Source organism: Conger conger, chromosome 11, assembly GCF_963514075.1.
Source record: "Conger conger chromosome 11, fConCon1.1, whole genome shotgun sequence".
Taxonomy (NCBI): Eukaryota; Metazoa; Chordata; class Actinopteri; order Anguilliformes; family Congridae; genus Conger; species Conger conger.
The window spans coordinates 21,260,070-21,276,905 of NC_083770.1; the positions used below are offsets into that span (position 1 = coordinate 21,260,070).

Below are 16,836 nucleotides of genomic sequence, written 5' to 3' on the forward strand. Positions count from 1 at the left end.
GTGTTTCAAATCTTAAAATGAGTCTCATCTTTTTCTTGCAAAAAACTTAAATAAATAAGATTTTATGTGTCAATGTAAAACTAAAATGTTTTCGCCATTGAATTTGCTCCTGAAATTAGATGCGTGGATAACTGGGAAATGTATTTAGGACTGCATCTTCTGATTGAAACACATTAGTGTGCTCATAGTATATTTTAACTGACGGCGCATGTGCTCCTCGGAACAAATATGAGCGTAGAGCCCTGGCTGAGACTACTTTCTTATTTTGCTCATCAGATTAATGTTCTCGCCACACCCAAAGACCCTTCTATGCGTTGGGCTGTTGGTAACGGTTGGCTGGTCCGTTGACTGGCTGAACATAATGGCGCTCTTGAAAAAAAAAGCTCAGAATTCCACAGCCCTTTTTGCTCTGTTTGTTCTTCTGATTTGTGACAAAATGTTTGCCGTGACAAACACGAAAGCTTTTAAAAGGAGCTTTCAGGTGAAAATGTGTCTTCAGGGAAAATGGGAGGGTAAAAACTGTTATGTTGCTGTCGTGAGAAACATTGATAAAACTTTTAAAGCTTTAAAAGTATCATGTAAAATCATATCCACTCCCAAAAGGGGTTACAGGGGGAAAGAAAGTTGGTCAGAACCTGACGCAGCCAAAAGGAAAATAAATTGCTTGTCCAGGCGAACTTGTGAGGAGAGAACATTATCTCTGTGCAGTCAGGACCCTTCAGGAGGAAATTGCTTCACGCTCTCGTAGCCTCCTGCTTTTCCCTTCCCATGCGAGAATATCGTGTCATTTGTAGCCTTCAAAACACATAAGTAACGGAGGGAGATAATGGAGGAGATATAAATATCAGAGAGGGCTTGGGTGATCCATCGCAGCAGCCGTGAGCACGCAGGTGATAAAGAAGAACTCATAAATCCCGAGTGAGAGTGGGAGGTAAATTGTGAGGTTGTGCTAAGTTCAAGTAAGATTATTTTGGTTCCCTTTCTTTACTTTTTGTTTTGAAAGGGATTTCATTAAGCTCACATCAAAGGTTATTTGTTTGTTTTTGATATTGCTATGCCCTCCTCCCTGAGAATTGTCCCTGTTATATTTACTCTTGTCTATTTATAGAGGTATGGTGGATGTGCAAAGCATCATGGGATAGCTGGATACAGTGGAATATGGTCAGGGTTAGGAGTTCTGGGAACAACCCTGGGAATCTCCTGTTTTGATCTTAAATTAACTCAGCTGGTCTTGGTGCTGAGTTTATCAGACTCATCAGGTTTCTCCCAGCATGAAGAGAAGTGGCCTGCAGCCAATGGCTGTGAGCCAATGAGATGCCACAAACACATCACAATCAAATCGACATGGCAGACATTTTGATGTCAGTTAGACATCTGATCAATGTTGGTCATGGAGGTCGATATGACATTGATTAGTGGGGCAGAAATTTAGATTTGATGTCAGTATTTTGATAAACACAGAACACTGGTCTATTGTAGGTAGGAAAGTGATCGCGTCATGATTCAATGTCAATCAGTCTTGTAGCTGCGATGCAGGTTGAATTTGTTTGGGGGAACACCCTAGAAGGCTGAGCTTCATGCACACCCAGTCTGCTTACTACAGACCTCCCCAGACAAAGCCGCCGCACTTTATCAAAATGCAAATGCTGATGAAAAAACGTATAAATATTAATGAAATATTCATTGCACCCTTTTCAAAAACCCCCATAAGCCTCAGTGCCCCGGGGTCATCCTTCCTGGAAAGTAATATCCAGGGTAATTTCGTGGGGGCGCCAGCGGATCCCCCATCTTGTGCCGAATCTCTCCGTAGTGCCTGGTGCGCTTTAATAATGAAAGCTTTAGGAGGGGACGCTGTGATTAGGGATCCCTCCATGCGTTGGGCTTTTCACACGGCTGTGCTGTGTAGTCGGGGCTTTGTGGATTCTGCCACCCTTTACAATAAGGTTAATCAATTGCTGTTAGCTAATGTAGTTATTAACATGAATAAATTCATGTGCAAATACATTAATTAGGCATGAAATGTAGTTTTCATTCGTTAAAGTGTATCTTTGGACTAATGCATTAGTTACATTAATATTTATACATTAGCAAACCATAGGATATGTTTATAGTTAGTTAACGATGAACAAATACTTTTTCCATTCCAACATGAATTTGAATCAACTAGTATTGTTGTTAACATGAATTAATCATGTACAAAAACATAAACAAAGCTGAAATGCTTAACTTTTCAGTAATATAGTAATGACTTCATTAGTTAAAGCCAGTTCACGTAACCTTATTGTAAAGTGTTACTGTGGATATTTTTTTATCCAGTGACCTTTATCCTCTGCCTCCTGAGGGCCACTTTTATAGCTTTCCACCAGAGACGGTCGGTTTTCCGGAGCTCGGAAAATGTGGCCTTTTGTTCCCTCTTGTGCCGGCATTCCAGCTCACAAAGTCCGGTGCAGTGAATTACTTTGTGGGGGCACTCGCTCAGAACTTAATTGGGGGATCATTGAGGGTAGTTTTGTTGTCGACGCAAAAAAGAACTTACTGCAATATAGGTGGGCTGAGGAGCAAGTGGCTGAACTCTCACACATTGCTTTTGCCCAACTAATTTACTCCAGGAGTGAATACTGACCACCAAATTACCATGTGAACTGGAAAAACTTTGTTCTGCTCATTGGGGGGGAAAGCCCTCTCTGTAATGTACTACATTGAGTCAAATTGTGAGATAAAGTTAGTCTATTGTTGTATGGAAGAAACTGCATATCAGGACCCAATGTTCAACATTCTGCACAAGCACTCCTACCGTAGCCAACACAACTGGCTTTAAGCAATATTAAGAGCTATCACTTTGTTTTCCCCAATTCTTTTTGGTGTAATTCTGTTGAGCCTAACTAATTGAATTGGGCCTCTGTGGCACAGGTTGCCATGACGACTGCTCGGCGTGCCATGGGCCTGGGCAGCAGGACTGTCAGTCATGCTCTGACCCCGCCCTCCTGCTCAGAGACGGACTTTGTGTTCCGGAATGCGGCCCTGGATTCTACACCACTGAGGACACCTGCCACGGTGAGTGTGTGAATAGTCCTGCATTCTCTGCATCAGTCAAGGTTACCAAGCAGGAAGTGTGTGTGTGTGTGTGTGTGTTTGAGAGTGTGCGTGCATGTGTGTGTGTGTTTCTATGTGTGTGTGTGCGCGCGTGTGTTTGAGAGCGTGCGCGTGTGTGTTTGAGAGAGTGTGTGTGTGTGCATGTGGTAGCTTCACAATAAGCTAAAAATATCAGGCAGAATCTTTTGTTGTTAATTATGCTCTCTTCTAAACAAAGCCATAAGCCAATAGATGGAATTGTGGAAAGCAGCAAAATACCATCCCTTTAGTCTGCATTGTGTGTGGATATATTCAGCCCTGCACATCCCCTGGGTCTCACACAAATGTTCCTAATTAAGTAGGTGAAGAAAACATAATGAATAATTGTCTGCAAATGTGCCAGCGTCAGATCTAGCGCTTCAGCGCACCGTGAATGCAGAACTAGACACAAACCAGACAACAGACGCCAATCCAAAAATGTCCCCATCATGTGAACTGGGAAAACCTGAATCCCAGATGAGCTCTGTTTTCCCAGTATGTCATTCCCTCGGTTTTCCTCATTGTGCCGATGGGAGGTGCTGAGGGATTGTCTTGTCCCCTGGAGCGTGTGGAATTTAGTGCAAATCTCCACGCTGGAAGCTGAAGTCATATTCCTGTTTTAACGTGCGCCGGTATTTTAGTACCCTACAGTGATGGGGGTGTCACATTGCTTTCTTTTGTAGTGTAATATTGTCCTGTTATTATTAGGGTATTTAACTGTGCTTAGAGGAATTACACTGCTAGATGAACTTGGGAAAATCAATACTTTCTCAAAACAATCTAATATGTAAATTTAAACACTATTAAAAGTTCACTATTAAATGCACACACATATACTGTATATACACGCAAATATGTACATACACATTTATATGTATACAATATAGTGAAGCTGTGACCTGTCCAGGGTCTATTCCTGCCCCTCGCATGATACACTCCAGCCTCCCCGTGACCCTGACCAAGAATAAGCCAGTTAGATAGCGGGTGGATGGATGGATAGAAACTTCTCTCCTTATTCACTTTTCCCAACTTCTTCTTTTCCAGCTTGTGATGAATCCTGCTTGACCTGTTACCCTGACAACCCCAGCTGCATGACATGCCCACCTGACTCTGCATTGCATCATGGGAAATGTATGCCACACTGCCCAGAGCAGAACTACAAGGACGGTCATGGCAGATGCAGGGGTGGGTGTCCTCTTTTCTCTTTATTTTTTAAAGAAGTCTGGACAAAACTGTATGCAACTGTTCCATCCCACGTCATCGTCTAGCTCAGTGCACATATTTAAAGATTGACGGAAAATGGTATAAATTGCCAAAGGCTGTAAACCCTCTCATGAGCAGCACACAGCACTGGTATGCATTATTAATATATATACTCACTGCACGCTACATAATTCTTGTCCCATAGATACATAGCTAAGACATGCTGAAAGCCATACGATTATGTACTGGGTGTGTGGCCTCATATAAAATATATAAAGGGAGGTACTTTTGACAGGACATGGTAACTAATTTATGCTTTGTGCTGCTGCTGCTGCTTTCTGATTGGCTGTTGAAGTTCATGTGACCTTTAACCTTCTCCCAGCCTGCCACAGCTCCTGCGCGGCCTGCTCCGGCCCCTTGGTGTCCCAGTGTACCCTCTGTCCTGGGACGCTAGCCCTGTACCATGGACAGTGTCTGGACACGTGTGGACAGGGTCAATACTCCCAGGAGGGGGTCTGTCAAAGTAAGAAACTACCCCATCTTCCCCATACAGTCACCTTATAGTGGTAGAAGAGTCCAGAGGTCAAAGTCCTGCCATGTGTTTCTAACACATTTCAGTAATTATTTCTGTCGCCTGGCTTAGCAAATCCAGGTGATTGGAATAAAATACTTTGGAGAACTTATTTTCTGAAACTTTGGCACTTATGAGAGTTACTTTGCTATGCTAACAACATGGGAACTCTGTTGGAGAGCTACTTTTAGTATACACAGTAAAGCAGCACTCAATAGCTAACTAGAAAGTAGAAAAATGCTAAAAAAGGAACAGAGTCTGGTGATACGTGATAACGAAACGGAGGCAAATTGCCTTTTTCAATGTACGATGCCAGTTGTTGTTAGGACAGCCCTTTCAAGGTCAGTGATTTGTTCCACGCAGTTTCTGAACTTTTTGCGCACTTGAAAATGCTTATTGACTTTTTTTGCTTTAAACTTGTAATTGATTCCTAGCTCCAGTTTGGTATGCAGGTTAAATTATAAATTGTAAAGTAAGCTGATAATGAATTCTCAGAAAGCCGTTTTAGCAACCCATTTTTTTTAAGCAAACCTGTCTTTGGGGAATTGTAACAGCGTTTACTGCACCGCAGAAGCTTCTGTTGAGGAGCTAAGTGGTCCTTAAAGCCGGAATTGTGCCTCCATTTTGCGCTGCGTTTGGGCCTGTCCTCCAGCATCAGTCAGGACTGCTTCTGGGGAAAGTGGCCCGTTGCCACTGAATGCAAATGAGCCGGCTTGTCCGCCGCGGCGAAGACAAATGGCGGTTTGAGAGGCTTGTCTTTCTGACACGCTCTTGCGTCGCTGAGAGACAGGGAGTTAATGAGAGCCTTGTCCCCCCCCCCCCCCCTCCACCCACGCCCCCCAGGCTGTCACCCGTCCTGCAGGTCCTGTGTCGGCCCCAATCACTCGGACTGCCTGCGCTGCCAAAAACCAGAGGAGGCGCTGCACCCCCAGAACAGCCGTGTGGGGTATGGGGTCTGCGGAGCCGCCTGTAACGAGCGGTTTTACCCCGACCCTGAACACACCTGCCGAGGTCAGTGCCTGAGACAGCCGTGATACCGGGTGTGGGAAGGTAGTGATGTCAAAGTAAAAAGAAGAATAGTTTCACTCAGTCAAAAAAAGGTCGCTCCAGGTTTATGAAGCCAGAACCGATGAAGACGGAGAAAGTGATGGCAGTGATGGATGCAGACCTGGGTCGAATACATAACTGTTTTCGATTCAAATACTTTTTTACGCTTTACTGAGCTGGTGTGGTGTATTGGAACCTATGAAACACTGAAAAAGTGCCAATCTCACCTTCTGGTCCTCTTGGTTGACTCACCTGCACCAGGGATCAGTCAAGCATAGAAAAGTATTTGAATCCAAAACAATGACATATTTTACTCAGGTCTGGATGATTATAATTATGACGATCAGAAAAATGGCAAAAGAGGTAGGCATGATGCTTATAATCCCAACTGGCTATGATTATGAATGTGATTATGATTATATTGATGATTATGGATGTGTTGATCACAGAGTTGATGATGACAACCATTATTGATGGTGATGTCAGTGATAATATCAAAGATGATGATGATTGTGATAACGATGATGATGATGATTATCCAGTAGATGCCCATCCTTGTCTTCATTGAGATGATGGGTATATACACTCAGTGAGCAATTATTGGGTATCCATGAGACTTATATTTTAGACTTAAGTCTTCTGCTGCTGTAGCCTATCCACTTTGACACGTTGTATGTTCAGAAATGCTCTTCTGCATACCACAGTAATGTGTGGTTATTTGCGTTACTGTCACCTTTCTGTCAGCTTTGACCAGTCTGACCCTTCTCCTCTGACCTCTGTCATTAAGAACATGTTTTTGCCCACTGAACTGCTGCTCACTGGATGTTTTTTGTTTTTTGCACCCCTAAAGTCTGTTGTGTGTGAAAATGCCAGTAGATGAGAAGTTTCTGAGATATTCACCCACCCTGTCTGGCACCAACAATCATTCCAAGGTCAAAGTCACTTAGATCACATTTCTTCCCTATTCTGACATTTGGTCTGAAAAACAGTTGAACCTCTTGACCATGTCTGCATGCTTTCATGCCTTTAGTTGCTGCCACATGATTGGTTGATTCAATATTCACATTAACAAGCTGGTGTACTGGTCTACCTAATATAGTGCTTAGTGAGTGAATATTTATGTCTATACAATACAATTATAGATAAATATCCATTGGTTTAAAAAATATATTCTTGACAGTCAAGTAATTATGGAAAGCATAATACAGACCTAAAATATAACATGGCCATGCAAAGCTATGGCTAATTGTCCACAGTTTTTCCATCAGGGCCATCCAAAGCCTTGGGCTTAATAATGAGCCCTTAAAAGGAATAAGACTGCTGAAATTATTGCCATCCTCACTAATGATTAGTCAGGGTTCCAGGGAGCGACCGGACTTGCTTATTATTCTCAGCAGGTTTGTGCCAAGAAATGTCAATGTTTCTAAAGTAATGAAACATAAAAGGGTAAATAAATGTAACTAATGAAAAATTAAATGAGTAAAACATTAAATGAATATTTTTTAGAAATAGTGCTCATCTCCTTCTCCCCCCGCTCGCATGCCTGAGTGCTAATTTAAACAGTAGTCTACTGTCAGTCTCTTATCTGTCTGTTTGGAGAACTGCACATTAATCTGGGGCTGCAGTGCTTTCTGCAAAAGGGTATCTGTGCTCCCACAGGGATTATAAGAGCATCACTATGCAGGAATCGCGGTTATGATTTATGATATGTTCATTTTTAACAGACTGCTACATACAGTTCAGGGTGTGAGCAGAGAGAAACAGCGACCTTTCTGAAACAAGCGTTTCTTCTGGCATTTCTCCACACCACATTCCTCTGGTAGATAACTGCCAGTCTCACTGTGTAGTCTGTGTGTACTCACTCACCGGCCATTACCAGAAGGGTGAATAGTCATTTGACTGACTGCAAATGCGATTTTGCAGTGATACTCAACATTTGAAAGGGTGGCTCAATTCTGTTTAACTAAAGTAAACAGTCCCTTTAATGGTTGGTTCAGTAGGACCCATTTGCACTCTGATACTAGAAAAGGGCAAATTACTTCCCAGAATGCATTGTGGTCTATGTATCATTCAGCACAGTATACCTATTACCAAACATGTCATCCATACAGTCATACATATAGGTTACCTATGCAAATTGTTTGTATAAATGTAACTTCCTTATTTTTTAAATATTTTTTTAGATATGTTAGTGCAGTCGATGTCTTTGTCCTACATTGAACTGATATCTCTTAACATCCTTATTATGGCCAGACTCAGAGCTGTAGGCTAATGCACACGTGAGATCTCTGTGAAGGCCCAATCAGAGGCATGTCTCAGGAACAGATCTCTGTGATGGCCCAATCAGAGGCATGTCTCAGGAACAGATCTCTGTGATGGCCCAATCAGAGGCATGTCTCAGGAACAGATCTCTGTCATGGCCCAATCAGAGTCATGTCTCAGGAATGAGGATAACCTCTGCCTGTTGAAGGATTGAATGTCAGCTGGGGGAAATTCTTGGATGGAATTCCTTGTTTTACCTGTTTGTGGAGACAGAAGCTTTCCTAAATACAGGGGCTTACTGCTTTGGGATCTCTTGCCAAAGTTGTGTTTAGGCAGAGTATTTGGCAAGGACCTCCTGGGAAACTCGGGGAATGCCGTCGCACCACCACGATGATCAAAGAGACTCCGCAGAAGCAGATTACAAGAAACCCTCCTCTACGAGATCGAACGGAATCTCAGCAAAATATTGCACCATTCACGTTCCAAGCCTGTGGCTTTCCGTTACGTTTCCATAAAAACGTCAATCGAGGGAAAAAAATATCATCCATGAAGTGCAGAAATCAATATGCTGCCAAGCCTCCCGGCCTCCGCGTGAGAGCAGATACCAGATATTATATTAAAGAAAAGAAATGACTTTGTTCACCTTTCTTTTATTTCTCCACAATAGATGGAGGTTTTTAATTGTGTTCCCAGCACTGAGAAGAGGGGGGTAGGGCACTCAATCAGAGCTGGAGATAGGCCTTTCTCATCCGGTGACAGCTTAAGCAGCCCAAACAGACGCGTGCATAAAAGATGTCGGGGCCTCTGTCTCCACCACAGCTGCTGCCAGGGACGTCTGGTGTCATGGAGTTGAGCCGACGGGGTTCGCAGAAAAAGCAGCCCGAGATTTAATTTGCCTAAAAGTCGAGTGTTTGCGGGTTCAGTCTGCGCCCTCCAGCTGTTTTGTGGTTGTGTATCCCTGACAGGTTGTCAGGTGTGGGAGGTGGGGCGGGGGGGGGGATTTAAACTGGGGTCTAAATCCAGCCCTGCTCTGAGGGGTTATGAGGATGCCTTCAGAAGGTGCGACCGTCTGCTTATTGGGCTTGTTTTTGAGCCATAACTCCTGTCTCCAGGCGTTGACAGGCGGGTGCAAAGTTAGATTGAGCGAGGTCATGAGGTTGGTTGAGCCGGTCTTCTTCTTTTCACTGTAAGCCTTTAGGCCTGAAGCCATGTAGCTGTGGTTTGAGTGGAACGTGGGAGGTAGTGATAGCAGAACATGAGAGAATCTCTTCAGAATGTGCCTTCCCCCAATCTTCTATCACTTTTGTCTAACACTTGTCTTCATCTTAATGTTTATCATTATCATATCTCTTGTAATTATACCTCTGTTCCAGTTTATGACTTGCTATAACTTTTCTGACTTAGCCAATGTTTACTGTGTGAACTAGACTTCCAACAACTTTCATTATGCACTTATTGTAGGCTGCTTTGGATAAAAGTGTCTGCCACATTTAAAAAAGAACTTTCAAGTGCTTTAGTCACATAATGAGACTGAAGACTCTTGAAATGAGTAAAACTGTCACCTCATTGGCAGTTTTAATATTTTCATGTCTTTTTTTTTGTTGTAAAAAAAGTAATAGAAATGCAGTAAGACTAAATACTTTTTGCAGTGGAAGTAAAATGTAATGATAGAAACTAGATAGAGAAAAGAAGCTTTAAAAAAGACTCCACTGACCTCCATGTGTCTCTGCAGAGTGTGATGGCTCCTGTGCGCAGTGTTCCGGGGGGAGTGCGTTCAACTGCACCTCCTGTACCCCCCCAGCCCTCCTGCACCTGGGCCAGTGTCTGCATACATGCCCCCGTGGCTTCCACGGTCAGAACGGTGGATGTTTCGGTGAGTAAAAACCAGGAATGGGTTCAGTTCTGACCTCAGTAGTTGATCTTGCCTGCTGCAATTGAACCAGCCAAGGGCCACAAGGTGGTGTTCGCACTTTTTGAGCATAATTCAGATTTTCCAATACTCCAGACAAGCTCAGTAAAACCTAGAAACAGTATTTTAATCCAAAACAAATACGTGTTTGACTGGTTCAGTTCCATTTCAACTCCGCCATGCAGGAAATTAAGTTGCGGAATTCAGCTAATTCGTTGAAAAAGCCTCATTGAATATGGATGGATATCAATTAGTTTCATGTTATTATCCTGATTTAACTTTAATGAAACACACAGCAGACCTTAATTATGTAATTGTTTTGGATTTTAATACTTTTCTGTGCTCGATTGATCTTGCCTGGTGCAATTGAGCCAACCAGTCAGGCCAGAAGGTGGAGTTTGCACTTTTTGAGAGTATTTCATAGGTTCCAATACACCATACAATTATGTATTTCACCCAGGTCTGTCAGTTCCATTTCGAGTCTGCCATTCAGGAAATTAAGTAGTGAAATTAAGCTGATTTGTTGAAAAAACCCATTGAATATGAACAGATTTCAGTTAACTTCATGTTATTATCCTGATGTGACTCAAATTAAATTCATCCATCCCTTCATCCATTAATCTATCCATCTATCCATCAATTATCTAACCCGCTTGTTTTTGGTCAGGGTCTCAAAGGGGGCTGGAGCCTATCCCAGCATGCACTGGGCGAGAGGCAGGAATACACCCTGGACACAGCATCCCGAGTTAGCATATGGACCCCACTATTACACTTTCAGGGGGCACTCATTTTGGTAGCAGTGATGAAACAGCATTCTGTAGATGGGTGCCTAATGCTAAATTATTAAATGATCTACATTGTGGCGTCCTCTCCTCCTCTCGACAACACTTACAGTATCTCTCCATCTGCTGTGGTGGGGGGTAATATTTTACGTATATGGCATTTAAATGTCCTGGAGATGTCACCATGTGTACGTAATGCTAGCTGTGTGTCAGAGTAACTCCCGAGTTTATTGTTATGGATCTGTTTTGTTAGTTCTTAATATGATCCGTATATTAGAAAGGCATGAGGGTCTCTGTGGTGGAAAGTCCCAGAGGCTACATTAACAGGATTGATTCAGGCTATCCAGTGAGAACAATTCTATACTTGGAAAAAGTTGAGCCCCTACAAATGAGATTTTTCGTTATTTACCAAAGTTTCCAAAATGCATATATTTCAACTGATGCCTGGTGTGCTGTAAGGTTTCTCAGTGGTTTGAAATGAGCTGAGAAAGCTCAAAATCCATCACTGCGTTGATACCAGGCTTAACACAGTCCTGAAAGTGAATGAATTAAACACAAGGGATGAATTATTAAAGGGATTCAGTGCGGGTCGATAATGGGGTCTCTCTTTGACCTGGCCCTGCGGCTCTTAGTCTTGAGTATTGTGTTCGGTGCTGTTGCCGAGTGACAGTTGCCCCCCCTTGCCCCCTCTCCCAGCCTGCCACCCCTCCTGCAGTGACTGCTCAGGGCCCTCCGAGGCAGACTGCTCGGCCTGTTTGCCCCACGCCAACCTCCAGGATGGTTACTGCTGGACCAGTTGCCCCGAAGGGCAGTTTCTAAACTCTGAGGGATACTGTGCAGGTAAGTAACTGGGAGCTGCTGGGTGGGAGCTATTCAAAGACAAGTATGGGGAGCTTCTTAAAACATTTCTTGATTGTTGGAGATATTGTTTGCTGTCAATCACTGACTAATGAATGGGTCTTGGCAGTGTCAATGACTGTGTTTTAAGTCTTTCAGCTACACAGTAAAATGTTCAGTGTTAAATCAACTCTTACACTTACTTTTGCAGCTGTACAAATGGCCCCTTTTAGACCATATGTACATACTCTGTTAGAGTTGTATTACTGCAACACTGGATATTTTACTGTCGAAAGACTGAGACTTCTTTCAACTGAGAAACATTGTCAATGACATTGCCCAGCCTGTCCATGTCTGAGTTAACGTTAGGAACTCTGGCCCAAGGAATGCAAACCGAATTGTACCATGTAGGGAAGTGTAGTCCAGAGCAAGGTTTAGCATACTCTGCAGACTCCACCTTTGGACCTCATCTCCCATGAGCACTGCCGCTGCAGAACATTTGCCTATTGCTCACCAGTGAATTGGTCCATCTTGTAAATGCTAACTTGACCTTCTCATTTAGCTTTTTTTCATGGTAATGTGTGAATCACCCCAAAAGGTGGCCCCCTGTTTCAACTTTGGCACTTTGACACTATGGGTCTTGCCAATAGGACAGGGGGGACTAGTTGTTTAAGTCACCTAGAGACCATGAACACAGTTGGGTGCTGGCCATTATCTTGCCCTTATTACAGTGATTAATGTCTATGTCACTCGTGTTGAGCCACCACCTGAGTAGCATAGTGGCTAAGGTGCTTGACTGGGACCTGGAAGGTTGGTGGTTCAAGCCCCAGTGTTCAAGATCATTGCAACTGTTGTGGCATTGAGCAAGGCCCCTCACCCCACATTGCTCTAGGGGGGACTGGCCCCTGCTTAGTCTCATGAACTATTAGTGGCTTTCGATAAAAGTGTCAGCTAAATACCTGAATATGACTGTAATGTAATGTAACGTAATATAATGCAATGTATTAACCTGATTACTGCTATTCTAAGAAGGATGAAGATGGAGGTTGAGGTTGAGGGTGTTGTTTTGTCTGCTGGTTGTGGTATGGTGTGATATAGCATCGATACATTCATTGCTAATGAGTTGTCATCGCTTGCTGTGAATTTGAACTTCCAGCAAAACAGAAATGTCAGATTGTTCACAAAGAACAAAATGGATGGAACCTGGGGGCTTGGGGAGTGTGTTGGCTTCCCTTTGGACAGCAGGAACCTTCCGGAGCTGTCCGTGAAGCGTATTGCTCTCTAGCTGTGTAGTTAGCCTTGACACCATGATTCTGTGGGCTGTGCGCTTTACCTGAAGCAGCAGAGCCATCTATTATTGTGGGAACTGAAGAGAAAGCCATTATCGGGCGGTTCTGAATTGCTTTTCTGTCTCTCCGACGGAGAACCAGGCCAGATGTGATTCCGCCATGGTCCTGACACAGTAAAGAAAATCAGATTACTGTCGAGTGGCCCACATTTTTCCACTTTCGTTGCTCTTAAACATTTCTTTTTTCCCCCCTCGTGTTTTGAAAACACAGGTGTCTCACTTTTGAAATTCGAAATGAGAGAGGTGAGGGCTTTTGATGTGATCCGAGCTGGCAAAGCAATCAGCTAAATGATACGCTACACTATAATGTCAACAGCGTTTAAAACCCCAGAGCGGTGACAGAGCCTATGTAATCTAGCTCTTATGGGACAAACTATGTTTTATTCCATTCCCAGAAAGGAGCCCTATCTGTTCTTGCCTGTGTAGAAGTGGCAAGCTCTGGCTTCCAATGGATTAGGCCACAATTACAGTCATTAGTTGTGAATTAAGTCACAGTGATTCGTCATCAGTAGACTTGCGGGATGTCCAGGGGAATCATATTCGTTCATCACGTAGTACACGGTCTACCGCTCCAGACAATGGAGGAGTCTTTGGCTGCCTGACTCACCCAATCTTCCATTCTTATTAGAAGTCAGCAACAGCATTTTAATGCAACGTTTTTTTTTTCATTTGAAACCCCAGTTGGCATTTTCAATTTTCTTGTCTGATTGATTCTCTTTCCCCCCCCCAAAAAAAGAAAACTGTTGAATAAAATGAATCATTTCTTCCAACTGTTTTCCCTCAGGGAAGAGTTCGAGACAATTCTAGAAGTAACCACCACAATTTAAGCGAACTAATCTTTTCCTCCACCCCTTGGTTGAGAAATGGGTTCACTGTATAGACTGTGATAAAGCGCAGCTCCCTGGTGAGTTAACAGTATGAAATTGAATTTATTGTGTTTTAAATGCTCCAGCACTTCTTCCCGTGATTAAAACCATGATGAATAATTAATTTGCCCCCTCCACCCAAGATAAGCCCCCCCTTACAAGAAAGATAAGCCCCTTTGGAGAAAGAAGGGTAGAGGGGTTATGAATCAAACATTCCATTCAGTTGATTTTAGTTGCATTTTTTATGTGGTCTTCTTCTGTGTGTGTGTGTGTGTGTGCATGCATAGGTGTTTTTGTGTTTTTGTGTGTGTGTGTGTGTGTGTGTGTGTGTGTGTGTGTGTGCATGTTTTTGCTGATCGTGCTCATGCCAGCTCTGTTAATAAAAGATGCCCTACAGCTCTGTACTGGGAGCCTGAAAAACAGCCTCTGTATTTATTTAGCCTTCATGACCACACACCACCACTCCTGTTGCAGAGTAGCCATGCTCTCCTTCCATCTTAATCTGTCTAAGGCCGCTGCTCTCTCCTGCCTGCGATCCCATTTATATCTGTACCATCTCATTAGGGCCATGGCCACTCAAAACACCAATTCCCAGAATGCCAGGGTCACTGGTCCCTCTTTGATAGGTCTCCCTGACCCTGTCTGACACTTTCTGTATGGTCCAGAACTACTTAATCTAGATTTACTACCCTTATAACAACACTACACTTATCGCTCTCAATCAATTTTATCTTCCTGTCCAACAATACATGAATTTGCTCAGTGTTACCCTCTCACATGAGTCTGATTCTGACTCTTTCAATTACCCAGCTAATGTTCTCTCAATGTTGCTGCAATGTTGTAGCATTGGCAAAACATTCCTGTAACATTGTGAGAACATTGTGTTAGCCAGGTAGCTGCTTGGTGTATTTCCATGCTACCACTCAGAGGGCCTTTTAAGACCTTTTAACTTGTTCAACACCATTTAGCACATACAAAACTACTGGTATTTGCTTTGCACCAATAATGAGTCAAGTTATTGGTTCTGCGTGTAATAAAAGGTTCCGCATATGCTGAAGGCCTTACTAAATCAGGCCCATAGTGTGTTCTTTGACTCATTTGTATTTGCCCTTAATTTCGTACATACCCACATAAGCTTTTTTTCCCCAGTAGTTTATTGAGGTAATGTTGATAATGGCTGAAATCACTAGACGCTCTTTATTAAGAAAAAACATGAACAAAGAATGGATCTGGGTTCATTAAAAATGTGTATTGAGTGCAGGATAGAGCTATAGCATTAATGTTTGACAATAGGTAACCTCTAATTCCTGCTTATACAGAAAACCTTGACTGACATTTTGTGCCTTGGCTGCCACTGCCCTGTGCAGTGCTTGAGAAATGTATCTCATATAATCGAGATTAATTGCACTGGTGAGAACACATGCAGCTACATCATGCCAAAATTAGTCATTACCGACTCAGGGCATGCCAAGAGAAGCCAGATCCGCGCTCATAATCAGGAAAGTTTATTTCCAGGGAGCTTCTCCATACCAGGACGTGACTGGAATGCGTCTCGTCAGATCGATTTACCTCTTGAGTTAGGGGACATACGGGAGATATCCTTGGACCTTGAGAAGTTGTGATCACCTATAAAACCTGTGTCACCGGATCCAGAGTCGCTAAGGGCTTCCTGTCTGCTCAGTTAAGGCCCAGTTGGGTGTGAGCACAGTCCTACAGTTACATGGTAGATGTCCAAACGTCAGTCTCCCCTGTCCATTAGATGGTGTGTACTATTGCTCTGGGCTCTGCCCTGGTGCAAAATCCAGCTATGACCAGCTTGAAATGACCAGCTACCAGCAGTTTCAGAACATAGCTAACATTGTGCTTTAACCAAGTTTTAGCTGATTTAAGCCAGCAAGGCTTGGGTTAGCAAAAGTATTGTTACTCCCAACTGTACTTCAAGTACACAGAGGAGTGCAGATATTACAACTGAGAGATACAGATTAGTGCTGCTGTTGCTCTCTCCTGTTGTGCTGTGAGGACTGTATTGTATATGTATTAATATTATAGTATAGGAGTGCACAAGAGGACTCTACACATTGCAGCTCTGGGGAAGAAGGAAAAAATGGGAAAATTATGAAATTCTTCTTATTTTTTATTCATTATTTTGAGTTTGATCGACTCTATCTGTTGATCTGTTTCCTTGTGAATGGTGGGGAACTATGCGATTACTTTCTCCGGTGGGTGGTAGCAGCCAGACTGCTCGAAGCTAATCAACCGATTCTTCATCTTTTGCAAGGTGACCCGTGTGGCAGCTGAATTATGGGAAACAGCTGTTGAATGGAGGGGGCTGTTAAATGTTTAAAGCGTCGAGTCGAATGAATTTATCTGCATGTAAGTCACTCTGATGCTCCTTGAGTCTGTGTCCCCAGAGTGCAGCACTTTAAATCTTTAATCAGAGATCTCAGTCACGGAAGTGGCAGGGAACACTGCTTTATGAGTTTAATGCTGCTCTCAATCACTGCCTGCCTGGTCTCATCTCCTTCTGGAGCCTACCTGTGTAACCACAGTGTACTCAGGTTTATAAGGTGGAAAGTGCCAGAATATGTCAGTAGTATTTTCACAAGGTGCTAAGGGCAGTCAGTTATCCATGGTGCCATTTTTCAATTTTGTGTAATATCATTTGGACTGCACTATTCTGCACTAATATGTTGCTGAACCTGAAATGTGATGGACTATAAAACCCAAATTTGACTACTGGTGGCCACTAATGGCTGTGTGGCCTGTCTCCAAAGAACTTAACTAGGATTTTTTGCCTGTCTACATCTCAGTCATTAGGATGCAGTGCCAGGCACCTAAGATATCTATACAGCCACAACTTCGAAAAATAAAATTTTTTAACAACAGTGGAGGAATCAATA

At 43.1% G+C, this 16,836-nt stretch overlaps 1 protein-coding gene across 1 annotated transcript in view; it reads left to right on the forward strand.

Moving 5' to 3' along the window:
* fras1 (Fraser extracellular matrix complex subunit 1) overlaps nucleotides 1-16,836 on the forward strand; it is a 135,469-nt gene that overhangs the window by 59,987 nt on the left and 58,646 nt on the right. Inside the window, exons 15-20 of the mRNA XM_061259739.1 lie at nucleotides 2,911-3,054; nucleotides 4,156-4,296; nucleotides 4,697-4,837; nucleotides 5,729-5,896; nucleotides 9,927-10,067; nucleotides 11,582-11,725. Of these exons, the coding sequence (XP_061115723.1) occupies nucleotides 2,911-3,054; nucleotides 4,156-4,296; nucleotides 4,697-4,837; nucleotides 5,729-5,896; nucleotides 9,927-10,067; nucleotides 11,582-11,725 (879 nt within the window). The remainder of the gene's footprint in view (nucleotides 1-2,910; nucleotides 3,055-4,155; nucleotides 4,297-4,696; nucleotides 4,838-5,728; nucleotides 5,897-9,926; nucleotides 10,068-11,581; nucleotides 11,726-16,836) is intronic.